This window comes from Cervus canadensis, chromosome 1 (genome assembly GCF_019320065.1).
Source record: "Cervus canadensis isolate Bull #8, Minnesota chromosome 1, ASM1932006v1, whole genome shotgun sequence".
In the NCBI taxonomy this organism is placed as follows: Eukaryota; Metazoa; Chordata; class Mammalia; order Artiodactyla; family Cervidae; genus Cervus; species Cervus canadensis.
Window position 1 is genome coordinate 118,826,649 of NC_057386.1, and position 18,978 is coordinate 118,845,626.

The 18,978-nt window shown below is 51.0% G+C and overlaps 1 protein-coding gene across 7 annotated transcripts in view; it reads left to right on the forward strand.

Annotated features, from left to right (window-relative positions):
* The first annotated feature begins 1,193 nt into the window (after window positions 1-1,193).
* RASAL1 (RAS protein activator like 1) overlaps window positions 1,194-18,978 on the forward strand; it is a 31,431-nt gene continuing 13,646 nt past the window's right edge. For 2 of the 7 annotated variants that reach the window (XM_043439720.1, XM_043439731.1), the window contains exons 1-8: window positions 1,248-1,323; window positions 5,773-5,829; window positions 7,294-7,471; window positions 8,728-8,841; window positions 8,999-9,060; window positions 13,918-14,047; window positions 16,029-16,110; window positions 16,261-16,392. In XM_043439720.1, coding sequence (XP_043295655.1) covers window positions 7,332-7,471; window positions 8,728-8,841; window positions 8,999-9,060; window positions 13,918-14,047; window positions 16,029-16,110; window positions 16,261-16,392 — 660 coding nt within the window. In that variant the 5' untranslated portion in view covers window positions 1,248-1,323; window positions 5,773-5,829; window positions 7,294-7,331. Of the gene's footprint in view, window positions 1,324-5,772; window positions 5,830-7,293; window positions 7,472-8,727; window positions 8,842-8,998; window positions 9,061-13,917; window positions 14,048-16,028; window positions 16,111-16,260; window positions 16,393-18,978 lie in introns of all 7 variants that reach the window. The other 5 variants (XM_043439724.1, XM_043439732.1, XM_043439735.1 and 2 more) reach the window with 4 other exon arrangements.

Here is an 18,978-nt window from a genome sequence, read left to right on the forward strand (position 1 = left end):
CATCTAATTCTCTCAAAACCCTGTGAAGGAGACACTATAATAACATAGGAACAGATGAGAAAGCCAAACCAAGGTACAGAGAAGTTAAGTGACTAGCCCAAGACCACACAGTTACCGAGTGGCAGAGTCAGCATTCAAATTCAGAAAGGCAAATCAGTTACTGACTGTAAGATCTTCCAAATGCTATGTAATCCCTCTGAACCTCAGTTTGTGTATCCGTACAATGGGGGTACCGGTACAAAAGTAAGTAGCACATAGAATGATGGTGAGGAGGAAGATGAGATAATGCGTGTAAAACGCTTAGAACAGCGCCTGGCACACAGTAAGTGTTCAAGCACTTGGGGAAGGTTTTTTATCGTCGCTGTGGTGGTGGTTATCTTCAAGCCCTCCCCTCCCCCTCCGGCCGCAGCTTCCTCCCCCGCAATGCCAGCCCGTGACGTGGAATCTGCCGCACGCACAGTCTGGATTTAATTGGGAACTAAAAGAGATGGAAGGGGATGTTCGAGGCCCCTCCCTCTCTGGACTCGAAAGGACCCCCCAGGGAGGGTGTGACTTTCTCTAGCGACGCCTCCCGGCGATCTCGGACACTGCTCCGGGACGGCGCGAGGAGCTCGGACCGAGGAGGCTGTGCGGGGATGGCAGGCAGGGGAGAGCCGGAGAGGTGTGATCGCGTTGGAAACAGGGCAGGCAGGGGACACGCTATGTCTTCTGTGCCCAGTGCCAACTCAGCAGGAGCCTGCCGCCACGCCCATCATGGCCGTGGGCCGCTCCCCACCTGGCAGTCCCAACCTCCGCGAGCCCGGGGCTCCGCGCAGGGTGCGCTCTGGCACGCTTGGCTGGGGTGCCGGCAGAGGGCGCGCGAGGGGGGCCCGGGAACTGGCGGGAGGGGGACCCCGCGGGAGGCGGGATTGCGGGGAGGGCCGTGGCCCACCCCCCTACCGCCCGCCCCGCCTGCCCAACCAAGAGCGCCAGACTAGAAGGCAAGGGCTGGCGGTGTGTCCCCCGCGCGCTCTGCCAGCTCGGCGCCCGGCTCCTACCTGTAGAGTCCGGGGAGGGAGGCGCCCCCTCCCCGGTCACTATCGTCTCTCCTCCTTCGGAAACCTCCCGTCCAGCTACCCGCGCGTTTCGGGCAGGTGGCCCGGGGACTCCGAGAGAGGGTGCCAGGCTCGCTGCGGGTGACATGTAGACGCCCGCCCTGCCGCGGTCCAGCCTCGGAACCCGGGCGCCCTCCTGGTCGGAAAGTTTGGGGCTGGGCGCCATGGCCAAGAGCAGCTCCCTGAACGTCCGCGTCGTGGAGGGCCGGGCGCTGCCCGCCAAGGATGTGTGAGTACCCCCGGGGCCAGTCGGGGATGAGGGGCGTGCCGGGCATGGATGGGGAGGGGGTCGCCCATTCGGCGTGCCAGGGCAGGTCGTGAAATGAGAGAGGGGTGCTGATCGGAGTCCTGGGGGCTGATCCACCGTCGCGGGGCGAGAGGCCCCCTGCCCATCGTTGTCCTGGTGGAGGGGGCACTCAGATTTAGCAGATGCCCCGCCCAGTCGCCAGGAAGGGGGTGTCTTTGTTCCTGGGATATACCGAAGGGGGTCTTCCAGGGCCTCAGCTCTGGGGCTTATAGGATCAGATTCTGTCAGAGCTGGGGAGGTCATTTAGGGGTGGAGGGTTCCCTTCCTTAGTCCAGGCAGGTGTTGGAGGTGGGGTTTCTCCAGGCCTGGGTGGGCACCGGTTCAGAGGACTCTGGGAGGGGCCCCAAAGGGCCTGGGATCCAGGAGACCCCAGCATTCCTCTGCCAGCATCTGGTGTTTAGGTTTGCAGAGTGTCACCAGGTGGCCCACTGGCCAGGCCTAGGGGAAACGGTTCCTCTGGACCCAGAGCCCCTAGCGCCTCAGCCAGCAGCGCCCAGCCCCATGGGGGGCCTTCCCTGATGCTAAGCTGCTTGGAGAGCCAACTTCCCCCTGCAGCCCCTCCCCAGCCAGGTGATGGGGTCCCCGCAGTACCAGTCCTTGATTATGCTTCCCTCCGGGCTGAGTCAGCAGTTGCTGAATCAGCAGAATGGAGGGAGGGGGTCCCCCTCCTGCTTCGGCTTGGAGCCCAGAAGGGGCTCTGAGGGTGTGGGTACCTGGAGCAGGTGTGGGATCCTTGACGGGACATTGACTGTATGACCTTGAACCTGATCCTCTCCAGGTCTGGATTTCCCATCTGGGCAAGGGGAACCCTGGACAGGGAGTCTGAAAGCCTCGTGTAGTTGTGAGGGTAGAGAACCACTTAGGATTTACCCTGGGGCCAGGGGGAGCAGGAATGTGGATTCTGAGCCTTTGCACAGGCTGGGGCTTAGCTCTGCCCTAACACCTCTGGCTGGGGGTTCTAGTGAGGAGGGTATCCTGCCTTTGACTTCATGAACCTTCCCCTTCCCCAGTCCAGGAGCTGTGTCAACAGGGAAGCTCCTTAGAACAGTTCTAGCTGCCCCCATCCTCATCAGTGACCCCCAAAGCAAGCTCCTGAGGAAAGCAGAGAGCTCCCTAGCTGTGCCAATGCAGAGTCTCGACAAGCCCCCTGTCTCCCCTCTTCTGAGATGCTCTTTCAGAGCCCCTGAGCATTAGCAATTCTGGGACTGTTGAGGCAATGAGGTCACCTGGCAGCTGCTGGGTGGTTGATATGGGAGACTTTTCAGAAACAGGTTTCCCTCTCGGTGCTCCAGCCCCTCCACCAGTCCTGGGTGAGGGCCATGAGGGAGGGGTGGGTGTTGTCCTTGGACCCAGACACAGCTCGCAGGGCTCCCTCTGCTTCGCCTGGGGAGGGAGTTGACTCATACTTGATCCCTGAGTCTCTTGGCTGCCTCTCTTCCCCCCAGTTCCCGGGCCAAGGTGAGCTCTAGGTGGGCCTCACCCCAGTACCAGGGTAGGGGGAAGTGACTAGGCCCTAGTGGGGATCCCGCCAGCCTGCCTCAGTTTCCCTAACTGGTGGTGCCCTTCTCAGAGGGGCTCACTCAGAGCTTGCTGAGATCTCCATGCCCATGGGGACTCTTAGAGGGGGTATGTCCTCTTTCCCCTCTCCTAAGGGAGAGGGCCCAGAATCTTCTGGAAGCCTCCCCAGGTTTGAGAGGGCTCCAACCCTGGCTTGAGAGATTTGAGTTATTTGTGTCATTCATAATAGCAGCTGTGTGTGGTTGAGGGCTTCCTATGGGCCAGGTCCTGTGCTTAACACTTCTTTGAGTCCTGTTGGCATTGCCATTTCATGAATGGGCAGACTCAGGCTCAGAAAGGCATAGTCACCTGCCCAGGGTCACACAGCTGGGATTTGAATGCTGACTGCTCCCAGGCACCCACCTGCCAACGCAGGTGATATATGAGATGTGGGTTTGATCCCTGGGTTGGGGAGATTCCCCTGGAGAAGGAAATGGCAGCCCACTCCAATATTCTTGCCTAGAGAATGCCATGGACAGAGGAACCTGGAGAGGGCTCCAGTCCATTGAGTCACAAAGATTTGGAAATGACTGAAGCGACTTAGCATGCACACACCAGGCAACAGGCAGACGGGGCAGGCGATCGCCCGGGGGCCTGCTTTCCCACACTGGAGGTGGGGCAGGGGCCGTGGGAGAGGCCGAGGGTCTGGAGAGATCCAGGGTCTGGAGGGGCAGCCCCTCCCACCGCCACAGCCCCTACCTGATAGGAGTCTGATAAGGCCTCTGTGCGTCAGAGTCTTGGAGCTGACGTGCTCGGCTCCCAGAGGGGCCCAGGGGTCAGGCCGGGTGAACAGGAGGGGCGTGGCTCCCAGCCCTTTTCTAGTGGATTCCAGCCTGTCTGTCCTACATCTGCTGTTGGGAAAATCGAGGGATGGGAGCCTGCCTAAAAGAGGCTCAAGGATAGAGGATGTGGAGAGAGACATGAGAAGGAGGGTGTGTCACCCAGCCATGGGCATCCAGAGGGGAAAACTGAGGCTCCCAGTGTTACTCAGCCCAGTGGGCTTGTAATAGATCCAGATGGGTAAACTGAGGCCTGGGGCATTATGCCAAAGGGAGGCCAGAGAGGAACGTGGAGGCACAGGTTGCCGACCAGACTGAGATGTTCAGGGATGGAGGGCAGACAGGGAAATGAAGGCACACTCGGCAGAGGGAGCTGAGGGAAAGCGACCAAAGAGGAAACTGAGGCCCATGGGGGGCTCAGCCAGCAGACGGGGCTGGAGCAGTTCCTGGTGCCATGTCCCTCTTTCCCAGAATCCCCGAGGCGTTTGTGGATCAGTGACAGGCTGAACGGAGGGAGGGTGGAAGAGAGAGGGCGGGAGCTGGAGTACTGGGGAAGGGGGCCACGTGGGGAAGGGGTCTTGAGTCGGAGTGCAGGTGGCGTTGGTTGGGAACATGTATGCTGAGCCCCACAGACCCGAGTTCAAATCCTGAATCTGCCAGGCTGTGGAGGGAGGGGGACGGAGGCACAGCTCCTCCCCCAAGGATCTCAGCGTTCAGAAGTGGCAGGGAGCCGTGGAGACAGACACGGAGCGGAGAGAAACACGGGAGCCCGATGACTTCACGTGCTCAGAGGGATCGGAGGGCAGTGTTACAGTCCACTGTCGGAGGACTGTCCACTCCGAGGCAGTGACTTTGCGGCTGAGGTTTGAATGAAAAGATGGAGTCATTCAAGAACAGAGTAGGTGTCTTAGGATGGTGGAACAGCGAATGCAAAAGCCCTGAGGCTGGACTGAGCTTGGTGCCTCCATCCCCCTCCCTTCCACAGCCTGGCAGATTCAAGGGAAGCCTGTGTGATGGGATGAGGGCAGGGGTGGGGGGACCACGAGGAACCCTGGTCAGCAGCTTGGGATGGACAAGTAACTTTTATTACGAAGCAGGGATGGAACTGACTTTGGTTGGCCAATGACTCTTTGCTACTCAAGGGGTTGCAGCCTATCTTGAGATGGACTAGTAGATCTTATAATGAAGAGGGGATGGAACCGGCTTTGGTTGGCTAATGGCTCATGGCTACTCGAGGGGTTGCAGCCCATCTTGGGATGGACTAGTAACCCTTATTATGAAGGAGGGATGGAACTGGCTTTGGTTGGCTAATGGCTCATGGCTACTCGAGGGGATGCAGCCCGTGTCTCCTACTGGTTGAGTTTTGAGGTCTGGCCTCCCTGGTCTGTGCTTGCAGTGAGAGCATCCACTGAGGTCCATCCCCGCTGAAGGCTGAGCTATGCAGCGTCCCCTCCCAGGGAAACTCCCAACGGAGGGTGCAGCACATACCCCGAGGCTGGGGTTCAGGTGTCTGTGGGAAGAGCTCTGGGGTCAGCTGTGATGCATCACACCACGTGTTAGCTTCTTTAGCTCCTTCACCTGCCCTAAGAGGGGTGTGGAAATATTATACCCAACTTACAGAGCAGAGAAACTGAGGCCCACAGAGGGGCGAGGACTTGCTGGGGTTCCACCGTGAGCAAGCTTGAGGCCAGGGATGACTCACCAGATAAGTACATGCTCTGGACCAGTGCTTTGGGCTTCCTGGGCCCAGGACTCCACCTGTTCTGGTTTCAGATCTCAGTGTTCTGTTTCTCTGGGTGGAAGCCCTGGGCCCATTCAAGGAGGTCAGGCATGCAGCGGGTGGCTGCTGGGCAACCATGGCATGGTCTGATGGTCCCCAGAGGTCCTGCCTCTATTGAACTTGTTGTGTGACCCTGAGCAAATCCCCTCCCTTCTCTGGGCCTTAGTTGCCCCCATCTATAAAACAAAGATGGACTGGGATCCCCGCTCCGGTCTACCCTCTCAAGCCTGCTCCCCAAACCTTCTCCTTCTGCAGGTCTGGGAGCAGTGACCCCTACTGCATAGTGAAAGTGGACGACGAAGTGGTGGCCAGGTGAGGCGGGGAGCAGCCAGGCATGGGGTGAAGGAGACAGGGGAGTCCAGGTATAAGAATCCACATTGAAAAGAGGCCTTGGGGGCAGACTTACCCTACGGATGGACTCGCTGGCCTGATGGCGGGTGTTTGTGCCCCGGCAATGGGGCTGGATGGTGGGGGCTGCTGGCTCCTCTATCCCTCTAGTCCCACCAACTGGCCGCCACCTTCCCCCTTGTCCTGACGATGTCCCTGCCTGCATCCTGGGGCTGACTCAGCGGCTGCCAGCTTGTGCCTTCCCGGGGGCGGGAATCTCACGCTTGGCTGGGCTAGCTGGTTCTGGGCCTGCTGGGTGCTGCGGGCACTGGTGTGTGTGTGTGTGTGTGTGCATGCCCAGCTGGACCTGCTTGTGAGTGTGTATGGTGTGTGGGGAAGTGTTGGAGGGCTGGTGTGAACGCCTGTGATCACCGGTGTGTGTCCCCGTGGGTGTGCAGACTCAGAGGCTTACCTTGTGTACCAGCGTGTGGGGTGTGTATGCGTGTGTGCACACGTGGGCTGCCGTGTACATGCATGTGTGCACCGATGCCTGCTTATTTGGGTACACAGGCGCCGCTGTGAACATGTGAGGATGTGAAGATGTCTGGTTGCGTGAACCAGTCTCGGGTTGGGCTGGGCTTGGTTGCCGCCCCCGCAGGCCGAGGGACAGCTCTCAGCCCCCGCAGGCCTGAGGGGTGTGGGTGGGCGGGCGGCTGAAGCCTCGGTTCCTATGGAGACCAAGGATTCAGGATCCTCCTGGCGCCAGTTCTGGTCCAGATGGGCTGGGAGCTGGGGGCAGGGAGCCCATGTGGGGGAGGGTCAACCTGCAGCACCCCAGCCGATCTCTGGGTTTATCCCCATCACTCTGGGTTTACCCTGACCCCTTACCACACTCTGTGACCCCACGCCCACAGACTGACTTTCTGTGTGACCCCAGGCTGCTGTCTCCCCCTCTCTGAGTTCTGAGGTCTCTCCAAGTTCAGGGGCTTGGGAGCCTGGGGGGACTTCCAATTGGAAAGAGGGTGGGGTAGCGGGGATGAGAGTATTTGGAAAGAAGGGTGGGTCTGATGGAGCGGCCCTGGTCTGTCATGTTCACACTCTACTGGGGAAGAGTGTGGTGGAAGCGAAGTGGGGATTGAGTTCCCAGCCAGAGATTGAGGCCAGGTTGTGATGGTGAGAGCACCAGATGCTCATCTACTAGACCAGTGATCAGTGACAAGGGCCCTGGCCCTTGGGCTTTGCAGAAAAGAATTCCCAAAAAGATGGAAAGTAGTGAAGCAAGTCAAGTATTAAGAGGGCAAAGAGTACACTATGTGTGGTGGATAGGCATAAGGGCAGACTCAGAGGGCGGGTCCCTGAGTTGCACCCTTGTGGTAGTTTGAATTACTTTTATGGGGCATTTCTTCCAGGTTTTCTTTGACCAATTACTTTGATTTACCTGGTCCACAGTGTGTATTTCGTCTATCTCAGGATCCTTCCATGTGTGCATGCATCTCTTAGCCAGGATGGACTCTACTGAAGAGGCCTGTGGGTCGCCTGGCCTTAGTCAACATCGTTCCCCTTTGACCTCAAGGAGCCTTTCTGCGCATGTGTGGTCACAGAGGTCTCCTGACTTCCAGAATGAGAAGTATGTGGTCTGGGCAGGACCCAGCCTCTCCCTTAATCATCCTGCTATTGTCTTGGAGTTTTAGTCCATAGGGAATGAATCTCCAATCGCTTTACCCTGAAGGGGGCCCATCTACCTCCTGCCTCAGAAGGAAGAAGGCAGAGGCAGGTGTGTCGGCCAGATTTTGCAGCTGTAAACTTGAGTGTGTGTTGACTGGGCAAAGTGAGTTCTCTTTTTGCTGTTGGATAAAGGGCAGTGCATCTGCAGAGGTGTTGGGATGAAGAGGTGTGTGTCTGTTTCTGGGTCTGTCTTGGTCCCCAATCCTTCTGGGGTTCCCTCTTGCTGAGAGTGCTCTGGCCCCTGCTGACTTCATGGTCCCCTGGCCCCTCACACTTTCCTGCCTCTCAGCCACCATCTTGTTCCTCAAATTCACCATTCCTGCCTCAGTGCCTTGGCACATGCTCTTCCAGCCATCTGGATTGTCTTCATCCTCTGCTTTGCCTGACTAGCTCCTGCGGGAAGCCTTTCCTGACCCCTCCTGTCCTCAGCCCAGTGGGCACTGCTGGGCTCACCAATCACAGGACTTCTCTCATTGTGTCATAAGAGTTCGGGAGGGAGCCCCTTTCTGCTGGGGGAGCTCTGTGGGGGTGGGGACCTTGGCACCTCTTCCTCTGATTCCCCATAGCCCCCAAGACTTGGCACATAGTCAGGGTGAGTGTTTATGGAGTGAATGAATGAATGAATGGATGGATGAATGGAATTGTGTGTCTTGTCTGTTACTGAGGGTTTGTGTGATCTTCTCTGTGTATCTCTGCCGGGTATTACTCTGTGTATGTGAATGTGTGTCTGTGTGTCTGTGTGTGTCTCCATGTTCTGCGCATTTCTTTTGTTTGTGTTATCTGTATGAATGTTTTCTCTGTGTGGGTCTGCCTTGTCTGTATGTAGAAACATATAGTTGTATGTTTCTAGAAATTATTGAAGAGGCATATGAGTATCTGTATATGTGTGCATGTGTCTCTTTGTGTCTCTGGCTTCCTTGGTATATCTATGAATGTTTGTTTCTGTGTGTGTGTGTGTGTGTCCAGGTCTCTGGGTATGTGTTATGGTTTGTGTGTGTATCTGTAGCTCTATATCAGGGTTCTTGGGTCTATGTGAGTGTGTATGTGTAGCTGTATTTGTGTTTGAGTAGCTCTGGGTGTGTATGTGTCTGTGTGTGTGTGTCCCCAGGTATCTGCTGCCCGTGTGGCCCAAAGACCCCCCTGTGCCCCCTTTTGCAGGACAGCAACCATCTGGCGGAGCCTGAGCCCCTTCTGGGGGGAGGAGTACACCGTGCACTTGCCCCTGGATTTCCACCATCTGGCCTTCTACGTGCTGGACGAGGACACGGTGGGGTGTGTGTGCTGGGGACCCAAATCTGGGCATCTGAGGGAAGGCGGGACACCCGAAAGCACAGTACCTGTCCACCCAGCCATTGACATCTGCACCCACCTCTCCACGGGCGGGGCAGGGGTCCCTGACTTGGACCCTCACCTGCCTGCCTTTCTGCAGGCACGATGACATCATAGGCAAGATCTCGCTGAGCAGGGAGGCCATTACAGCGGACCCCCGAGGTGGGTGAGGGTTCCAGGCAGAGGGAAGGGGGGTGGCGCTTGCCGGGGCATAGCAAGCAGCACGGGGCAACACAGAGCCTTCGGAGGAAATTATTTTGGTTGTTGCTTTTGTTATGAATTTTATTTTTTAAAAAATTTGTATTATTTAGTTTTTTGCATGTGCTGGGTCTTCGTTGCTGCATGGGCTTTTCTCTAGTTGCAGCGAGTGAGGGCTACTCTCTAGTTGCCATGCACAGGCTTCTTATTGCAGTGGCTTCTCTTGTTGTGGAGCAGGGGCTGTAGGGCACAGGGGCTTCAGTAGTTGTGGCTCCTGGGCTCTGGGGCACAGGGTTAGTAGTTGTGGCACATGGGCTTAGTTGCTCCATGGCAAGTGGGATCCTCCCGAATCGGGCACTGAACCTGTGTTTTCTGCATTGGCAGGTAGATTTTTTTTTTTTTTTTTTACCACTGAGCCACCAGGGAAGCCCAGACTTGAATTTAATTCATTTATTGAGCAGTTAACTTTTTTACGTTCAATATTCAAGAGAGACAGTTAGCAGTGAGACTGTCCCTCTTACCCCAGCTACTCCATTCGCAGCCCCGTGTTGTCAGTATCTCGTGTGTCCTTCTAGGGACATTCTAAACCGACGTAAGCAAGGGACTTCCCTGGTGGTCCAGTGGCTGAGACTTCACACTCCCATGCAGGGCCCCCGGGTTTGATCCCTGGTCGGGGAGCTAGATCCCATATGCCACAACTAAGAGTTTTTGTGCTGCAACTAAAGGTCCCGCATGCTGCAACTAAGATCCAGCACAGACAGATAAATAAAATAAAATAAATATTAAAAAAAACATATGCAGGCAAGTAGCAACAGTAATAGCAGCAAACGTTTATGTAGTGCTTACTGTGTGCTGATCACTTTCTAAGTGCTTTACACGTATCAATTCACTTAATTATTCTAATAACCCTAAGAGGTGGGTACCCTTGTTATGCCCATTCTGTGTGCACATGCTCAGTCGTGTCCAGCTGTTTGCGACCCCATGGACTGTAGCCCATCAGGCGCCTCTATCCATGGGATTTCCCAGGCAAGAATTCTGGAGTGGGTTGCCATGCTCTCCTCCAGGGGGATCTTCCCGACCCAGGGATTAAACCCACGTCCCTTATGTCTCCTGCATAGGCAGGAGGGTTCTTTACCACCAGTGCCACCAGGGAAACCCTATGCCCATTCTATAGGTGAACAAACTGAGGCACAGGGGGTTAAATAACTTGCCCAAGATCCAAAGTGACTAAGTGGGACAGCTGGGATTTGAAGCAAGTGGTCTAGTTGCAAAGTCTGTGCTCTTTCTACTATATGTGTTTTGTTTTCTGCTTATAGAAATAGGGCTTCCCTGGTGGCTCAGACGTTAAAGCGTTTGCCTACAATATGGGAGACCTGGGTTTAATTCCTGGGACGGGAAGATCCCCCTGGAGAAGGGAATGGCAACCCACTCCAGTAATTGCCTGGAAAATCCCGTGGACAGAGGGGCCTGTTGGACTATAGTCCATGGGGTCGCAAAGAGTCAGACACGACTGAGCTATTTCACTTTTTTATTTTTTATAGTAGTAGGACTCCATTAAACACACTGTTCTGTATCCTGTCTTTTCACTTCGCTGTGTATCTTGGAGATCTTTCCATATTAATGTCTCAAGGGCTTCTGCATTCTTTGCTCTTAGTATGACTTCATGGCACTCCGTTTTGTGGATGTACCATCATTTATTTTGCTAAGTGCCTTCTTGATGTGCACTGGGTTATTGACAATGTTTTCCTAGTTCAAACAATGCTGCAATGAATAGCCTTGGACAAATGTGATTGCACACATGTATACAAGTTTATATTAATTAAAAAAAAATTTGGCTGTGCAGTGCTGTATGTTGGATCTTAGATCCCCAACCAAGGATCGAACCCATGCTCCCTGCATTGGAAGCAAGGAGTCTTAACCCCTGGATCGCCAGGGAAGTCCCCATATATGCCAGTTATATCAATCAGCATAATGAATTACTAGAGGTGGATTTGCTGGATCAAAGAGTATCCACATTAGCACGTTTGATAGTTATAGTCATTGTTAAGTTACTCTCCAGTTACTTAACAGTAAGTGATTTAATCTACCCTTTAACCTTGTCAACAAATGCCATACCTTTGGATCTTGAATCCGATAGGTTAAAAAATTGGCTCGTTGTGTGGGTTGTTTTGCATTTCTGTATAAGTAAGTTTGAAGGCCTTTTTATATACTCAAGAGTCTCTTTATTTCCTTTTTTTGTGTGTCTATTGTCTATTCACATTGTATGTGTATTTTTCACCCACTGGGTTGTTTGCCTTTTCTTAGTTTTTTTTGTGGGGGATCTTTTTACATGAGGAAAATAAACATTGTCACATTAGCTGCAAAATTTTTTTTTCTCCTTTGTGGCTTATATTTTGACTTCACTTATCATTTTTTCCAGTAGAAAATTGGCTTCTTTTTCTGTAATCAAAATTTGCATGTGGGGGGGCACTTGATTTTATGTAACACCTAGAAAGTCCTTCTCGGTCCTGAGATTAGGTCAGATTGTTTTATATGATTCTTTCTAGCAACAATTTGTTCCCATTTTTTTTTAACAGACAAGTCTTTGATCTATTTGGAACTTACCCAGATACAAAGTATCCAATAGGGATTGAACTTTACTGCTTTGGTCTAGATGATTCTTAGTTGTCTTGACACCATTTATTGAATAATATAATAATATATTTTTGCGTCAGTGAGCATTAGTTGACAGCACACTATGTGCCAACCATTATAATCATCACTTCTATTTAGTGAAGGCTTATTATGTGCCAGCCACAACGCTAAGCACTTTACATTTAGTCTAGACAATACCAAGTGAAGTGAGGTGAGATGGAACTTCACTTTTCTAATTTGATTATTGCAACAGATACCTAATCAAGTTAGAAACAGCTTATGGTATCCTGGACTTGGGAGTAACAAAAGAGATAGAGAGGTAAAGTAGAACTTATACTTCCGGCAGCATGGGGGACTAGATCCACAGAATGGCTCTCTGGCCACATACCAGTGAGATCCTGAATTAGATGCAATTCCTAACACATTATTGGAAGGATGTGAAGAGCATTCAGCATTCCTCTCTTTGCTTGCAAGCTTGTGTGCTAAGTCTCTTCAGCCGTGTCTGACTCTTTGTGACCCCATGGACTGTAGCCGCCGGGCTCTTCTGTCCATGGGATTCTCCAGGCAAGAACACTGGAGCGGGTTGCCATGCCCCCTTCTATGTCTCCCTCTACTCCCGGTGAATCATGAGCTAAAACCTAACATGGAGTGGTGAGCAAGAGCTAAGGGACTCAGGAAGGATTTCCCTGAAAGTTAACGTCAATATCAGATTCACAGTCAACAGACTAAATCTTAGGCCAGGGGGAAGATGGCTATTACTGAACCTGAGAATTCCCCTTCAAAGGTCCTAAGCAACTGCCACTCCTCTCCAGGGATAGGCGTCCTCATGTTAAATTTCCCACAGAGTGAGCTCAAAGATCATCACACACACAAGGAAGTGAGCCACCAAGAACAAGGGTCAGCAGAAATGATGACCATCAGATTTAGACCTGTAAAGACTTTAGACTTTGTATTTATGATATATAAGAATTTTTAAAATTCAATAAATAAAATTTAATCACCTGGAAGGGCCAGAAATAACCATGATAAATTAAAGCAATACATTAAAAAAAATAGACTGACTTGGAAGATAACCAAATCAAATGCTTAGAGATAAAAGGTACAATTGTTGACCTTAAAAACCAAGTGGATGAGTGGCACATCATTCTTTAGAGCTGAAGTCAGAATTAGTGAACTGGGAGAGAGATCTAAAGAAATTATTTAAACCTCAGCTCAGAGAAATGAAAAGCATATAAGAGAAGCTCAAGACATAGAAAATAACTGAGAAAGTCTCTAACATCCATTTAATTGGAGTCCTAGAAGCAAAATATAGAAAAAGCTGGGGAGAGGAGATGATTCTAAAAAATTGATGACCTAGTAAAACAGGGTTTTTGTTGTTGTTGTTGTTTTTGTTTTAAATCCTTACCTAGATATACTGTGGGGAGACTGCAAAAAACATCAAAGACTTAGTCCTTAAACTTGGAAAAGATAGACCATTCATGCAAGATCAATTATTAGGCTGAAATGACTTCCCAGTAACTACAACTGAAGCTGGAAGTCAGTGGCACAGTATCTTAAAAAAATTTTATTTATTTAGTTTTAATTAGAAAAAATTTCTTGGCCATGCCACTTGCTGTGTGGGATCTTAGTTCCCCGACCAGGGATCAAACCCATGGCCACCCACCCCCTGCTGCGTTGGGAGTGCAGAATCTTAACCACTGGACTGCCAGGGAAGTCCCTGGAACAGTATCTTTAATGTGTTGAGAGAATGAGAGACAGAGAGAGAGAGAAAGAAGGAAAGGTTAAGATTGAGAAGATCAAGACTGACTTGACTGATTCAGGCCAAGAGCCTATAAGAAGTCTCAGAGATAGGAATGCCCAAGTGTTTCTTTTTTTTCCCTGAGGGGAGAGTAAATGATGGAGGGCTTTATATACTAGGATGAAGAGGTGATAGTACATGGTTAGGAGCACTGGCCCTTAGAACTATGCCACCTGCATTTGAATCCTAGCTCTGCTGTTTACTAGCTCCTTCCTTGCTGTGCCTCTTTTTCCTCATCTGGAAGTGGGGATAACTACAGTACCTATAACAGAAGGCTAATGAGAGGTCCATGACTCAATATCTTTTTAACGTTAATTGAATTTTTAAAGATAATGCAATGCCCAGACGGTGGTAGGTGCTTAATGAATGTTGGTGCCTGTGCTCTCCAGGAATCGACAGCTGGATCAACTTGAGCCGCGTGGACCCGGATGCAGAGGTGCAGGGTGAGATCTGCCTGGCCGTGCAGATGCTGGAGGACGTGCGGGGCCGTTGTCTTCGCTGTCACGTGCTCCAAGCTAGGTATGGTCATGATGGGGGTGAGGATGTGGTAGGGGGGTGGTCTGAGAATGAGCAGGAACCCACTGGACTCCTCCCAGCTGCCTTGAGACCACCTCACTCCTGAGATACTTCTGGGCTCAAAACTGACATCCTTTGTAAGGCAAACAGTCCAAGCTCACCAGGTTGCAAGTTTCTTGGGTTAAAACATGAGCAAAATCTTTGTTGGGTCCCCAGTGACCAGCAACCAAAGGCCAGATACTCAGAATGATCAGGCAGATGGGTGTGGAGATGTATTAATCAAATCATAAGTTATAGACACCCAATTTATACTGGCTTAAGGAGATTGGCTCATATGAATGACATGCAGCTTCAGGCACGGCTGGATCCAGGTGCTCCAACAGAGACATCAGGAATCTGTAGACATAGATTCCTTGGGTGTCTTTTGTATTAACTTTATTCTTAGACAGTTTCTCCTCAGGTAGGGGCAAAGCTGACCCTAACAGCTCCAGACTGGCATCCTACCAATTTGGCAGCTCCAATGGAAAAAACTATCTTCCACCATTTCCAACCAATATCCTGGGACTAATTCTTATTGACCCAGTTTGGAGTACCTGCCTATCATTGAACCAATTCCACTGACTCTGATTGGTCAGACCTGAGTTGCAAGCCCCTTCCTGGCAGAGAGGGAGGAATCAACCCACTCAAGTCATGTGGGCTGGGAGAAAGGGAGGGGCAGGTCCTGTCCCAAGGAAACATCAGAAAAAAGACGGATGCACTCCTGGGATACGCATCTTCCCTCTTGTCTATTTATCACTCCCCTCTCGTTCTCAGCTGCCCCGTCACTATTTCCTTGACTATTTCCACTCCTTTCGCCCTTCCACGTCTTATTTTGTTTTCTGCCCATGTTTTTCCCCACACCTTACTCCCCTTATTCTTACTCTTAGGCCAGTCCTCACCCAAGTTGGACTAGGTCTCTATTTCTAGTTTGCTCTGTGACCTTAAAGCCTTTTCTTGCCCTCTCTGTGCCTCTCCCACCACTTCCAGATTTCTACCCCCAGCTGGAGCTCCCTGGAGATTGACTGGAGTAGCAGGCAGGCATAGGACAGGCAAAAGGACTTTTTCTGGGGTAGGGACTCCTCACTTACTCTGTGCCCATGGCCTCCCCCCCAGCTACAAAGCTATGCAGGATCCTTGCAAGGAGGAGAGGGACCGATTGCTGTCGCTTAGCAACTAGGCTGGCTCCTAGGAAACCAAAGAAGGCTTTGGATGCCAAGCGGGGTGGGAGAGAAACAGCAGGAGGAAACAAGCAGCCCCTGGGTGTGGGGGGGAGAGGGTCCCTGGATTTGGGGGACCTTGGGAAGGAGGGGTGGGAGAGGCTGAGACTTGGGTTGTCATGGCAACCAGAGGCAGAGGGTCCCTTCCTCATGCCTTTTCTTGGTCCTAGTGTGGGTAGGAGTGTTTGTTGAGTGAATGAGTGAGCTGAGCACTCTCCACATGTCATCTCATCCCTTGGCCCTGTGAGGTCAGTCTGTTATTACTCTGATTTTCCAGATGAGGAAATTGAGGCTCAGGGAGGTGAAGTGACTTCTCCCAGTGACAGCCAGCCAGTGAATGGGAGAATCCGGGCTCCGAACCCTGGCATCTGGCATCTGGTCTCCCATCCATGGGCTCCAGGGAAACAGAGGCTCCCTTTCCCTTCCTCATTGCACCTTCACCTGCTGCTTTGTGATGTTCAGCTTCACCTTTCTCTGCTTCAGTTCCCTTACCTAGAAAATGTGGGCATAGTAATGTGTCCTCGTAGGGTAGCATTAATCAAAAGGAAGATACCAGGTTTGGACGGGCCTGGTGAGGGATGCTCTTTGCTAAATCCCTACTATGTACTCTTTTGTTGTCTTGGAAATCAGCAACATTTGAATTGTCTACCCTGAACCCCTTCCCCAAGGCTTGGGTCTTGGTCCTCAAGGGTCCTGTGATCCCCACTCCTTACCTCATCTGTCCCCAGGGACCTGGCCCCCCGAGACATCTCTGGCACGTCTGACCCATTTGCGCGTGTGTTTTGGGGCAGCCAGAGCTTGGAGACTTCGGTAAGTGGTGGAGAGGAGCTGGGAGACTGGGACATTAAGTGACCTTGGGAAAGCCACTTAACTTCTCTGAACCTCAGCCTTCCCATCTGTAAAATGGAGACAAGAATGGTCCCAGTAGCTCTCTCTGTCTCTCACTCCCTCCTCTCCCAGACCATTAAGAAAACTCGCTTCCCACACTGGGATGAGGTGCTGGAGCTGCGGGAGATTCCAGGTTCCCCATCCCCTCTGCGAGTGGAACTCTGGGACTGGGACATGGTTGGCAAGAATGACTTCTTGGGAATGGTGAGCACCCCCTAGACACCCTCCATGGCTCACCACTGCCTCCAAGGGGGACTGGGGAGAAGGGCTGGGCATCCAGGGGCTCACTTGGAAGGGTAGATGTGACGTTTGCCTTATGAGGAACCTTGGCCAGGCCTGCATGACAGAGTCCCATGATCCCATTGGTGCAGGAACCTACCTAAGGTCAAGGGTGGGCCCAGATTCTTATTCCGGGATGAGAGTAGCCAGGGTGACTGTGTGCTTCACTGTGCTAAGTGCTTCTCCAGCATCACTTCATTTATATAACCTTGATGGCCACTGTTAAGAGGCTGGGACCATTGCTGTCTCTATTTTACAGATGGGAAGACTAAGGTTCAGAGAGGTGAAGTGGCTTTCCCAAGGTCATATGATTAAGAAATGGCAGAGTCAGGATTTGAGTTCAGGTCTCTCTGAATCCAGAATCTAACTCTTATTTCTGGATGCACTGGGCTCAAGGTCTTTCTGTTGGAACTTCAGTCATCCCATCTGTAAAATGGGTACTATTTTTCTTGCCTCTCAGGAGTAGTGAGTGGATGTATACTCAGCATTTTTGTTTTGACAGCTTTTTTGTTTTTTTGGCTAGGTCGCATGACTAGGGATTGAACCTGGACCGTGGCAGTGAAAGCCGAGTCCTAACCACTAAGCCACCAGGGAAATCCTGAAGCTGCCAGTTTTTAAAAGGAGGCAAGATTAGAGTAAATAAGAGGGAGACTTGGTCATGGACCTCACTTGAAATGACCACATGCTTCACCAAAGTCATCAGGGCATGTAAAATGGTGTTGCTGCTTTGGAAAAATCTGGCAGTTCCTCAGTAGTTAGAGTTACCACATGACCCAGCAATTGCACTCTTAGATATGTCCCAAAGAGAAAGGGAAACACATATCCACACACAACATTTTACGTTAATGTTTATAGCAGCATCATTCATAAATAGCCAAAAGTAGAAACAGCTCAAATGTCTATCAACAGATGAATGAAGAAACAAAATATAGTATATTTACCTAGTGGAATATTATGTGGCCATAAAAAGCAATGACATCCTGACACATGGATCCTGTGACATTCATCCTGACACATTCATCCACACAACATGGATGAATTTCGAAAACACAATGCTAAGTGAAAGAGACCTGTCCTAAACTCCCCACATATTACATAATTTCATTTATCAGTTCAGTTCAGTTGCTCAGTAATGTCCGACTCTTCGTGACCCTATGGACCGCAGCACACCAGCTGTCCCTGTCCATCACCAGTCCTGGAGCTTGCTCAAACTCACATCCATTGACTCAGTGACAACATCCAACCATCTCATCCTCTGTCATCCCCTTCTCCTCCTGCCCTCAATCTTTCCCAGCATCAGGGTCTTTTCCAGTGAGTCATCTTTTTCCATCAGGTGGCCAAAGGATTGGAGTTTCAGCTTCAACATCAGTCTTTCCAATGAACACTCAGGACTGATCTCCTTTAGGATGGACTGGTTGGATCTCCTTGCAGTCCAAGGGACTCTCAAGAGTCTTCTCCAATACCACAGTTCAAAAGCATCAATTCTTTAGCACTCAGCTTTATAGTCCAACTCTCACATCCATACATGACCACTGGAAAAACCATAGCCTTGACTAGACAGACTTTGTTGGCAAAGTAATGTCTCTGCTTTTTAATATGCTGTCTGGGTTGGTCATAACTTTCCTGCCGAGGAGTGTCTTTTAATTTCATGGCTACAGTCACCATCTGCAGTGATTTTGGAGCCCCAAAAAATAAAGTCAGTCACTGTTTCCACTGTTTCCCCTGTTTCCCCATCTATTTGTCATGAAGTGATGGGACCGGATGCCATGATCTTAGTTTTCTGAATGTTGAGCTTTAAGCCAACTTTTTCACTTTCCTCTTTCACTTTCATCAAGAGGCTGTTTAGTTCTTCACTTTCTGCCACAAGGGTGGTGTCATCTGCATATCTGAGGTTATTGATATTTCTCCTGGCAATCTTGATTCCAGCTTGTGCTTCTTCCAGCCCAGCCTTTCTCATGATGTACTCCGCATATAAGTTAAATACAAGAGAATCTATAAAGACAGAAAAATTAGTGGTTGCCAGGGACTGGAGGATGGGGAGTATTTGCTAATGGATATAGGCTTTCTTTGGCCAGAGTAGCTGATAGTAAATGGTCTGAAATTAGTGGTGGTAGTTGCACAAACTGTGAATATACTAAAAACCACTGAATTACTTTAAATTGGTGAATTATATGGGATATAAATTATATATGTATAAAGTTGTTATTTAAAGAGAGAGGGAGGGTGGGACTTGACCTTCTAGACTATCTTTAAGCCTTTTGATAGATGCAAGTTTTGTCCCTCAATGGAGCTGAAAATACACTCACTCCAGACATGCTATCTCTAGTCGCTGTGTGACCTTGGGCAAGTCACTTCACCTTTCTGAGCCTCAGTTTCCTCAATTGTAGATTAAGTGTTCCCTGGAGGCCTTCAGTGCCCTGGCAAGAGCTAATAATCGGGGACTGGGGGACAGAGTGTCGCCATCGTTGTGTTGATAGAACACGGTGGGGGAGGAGGAGCTGACCCTGGGTG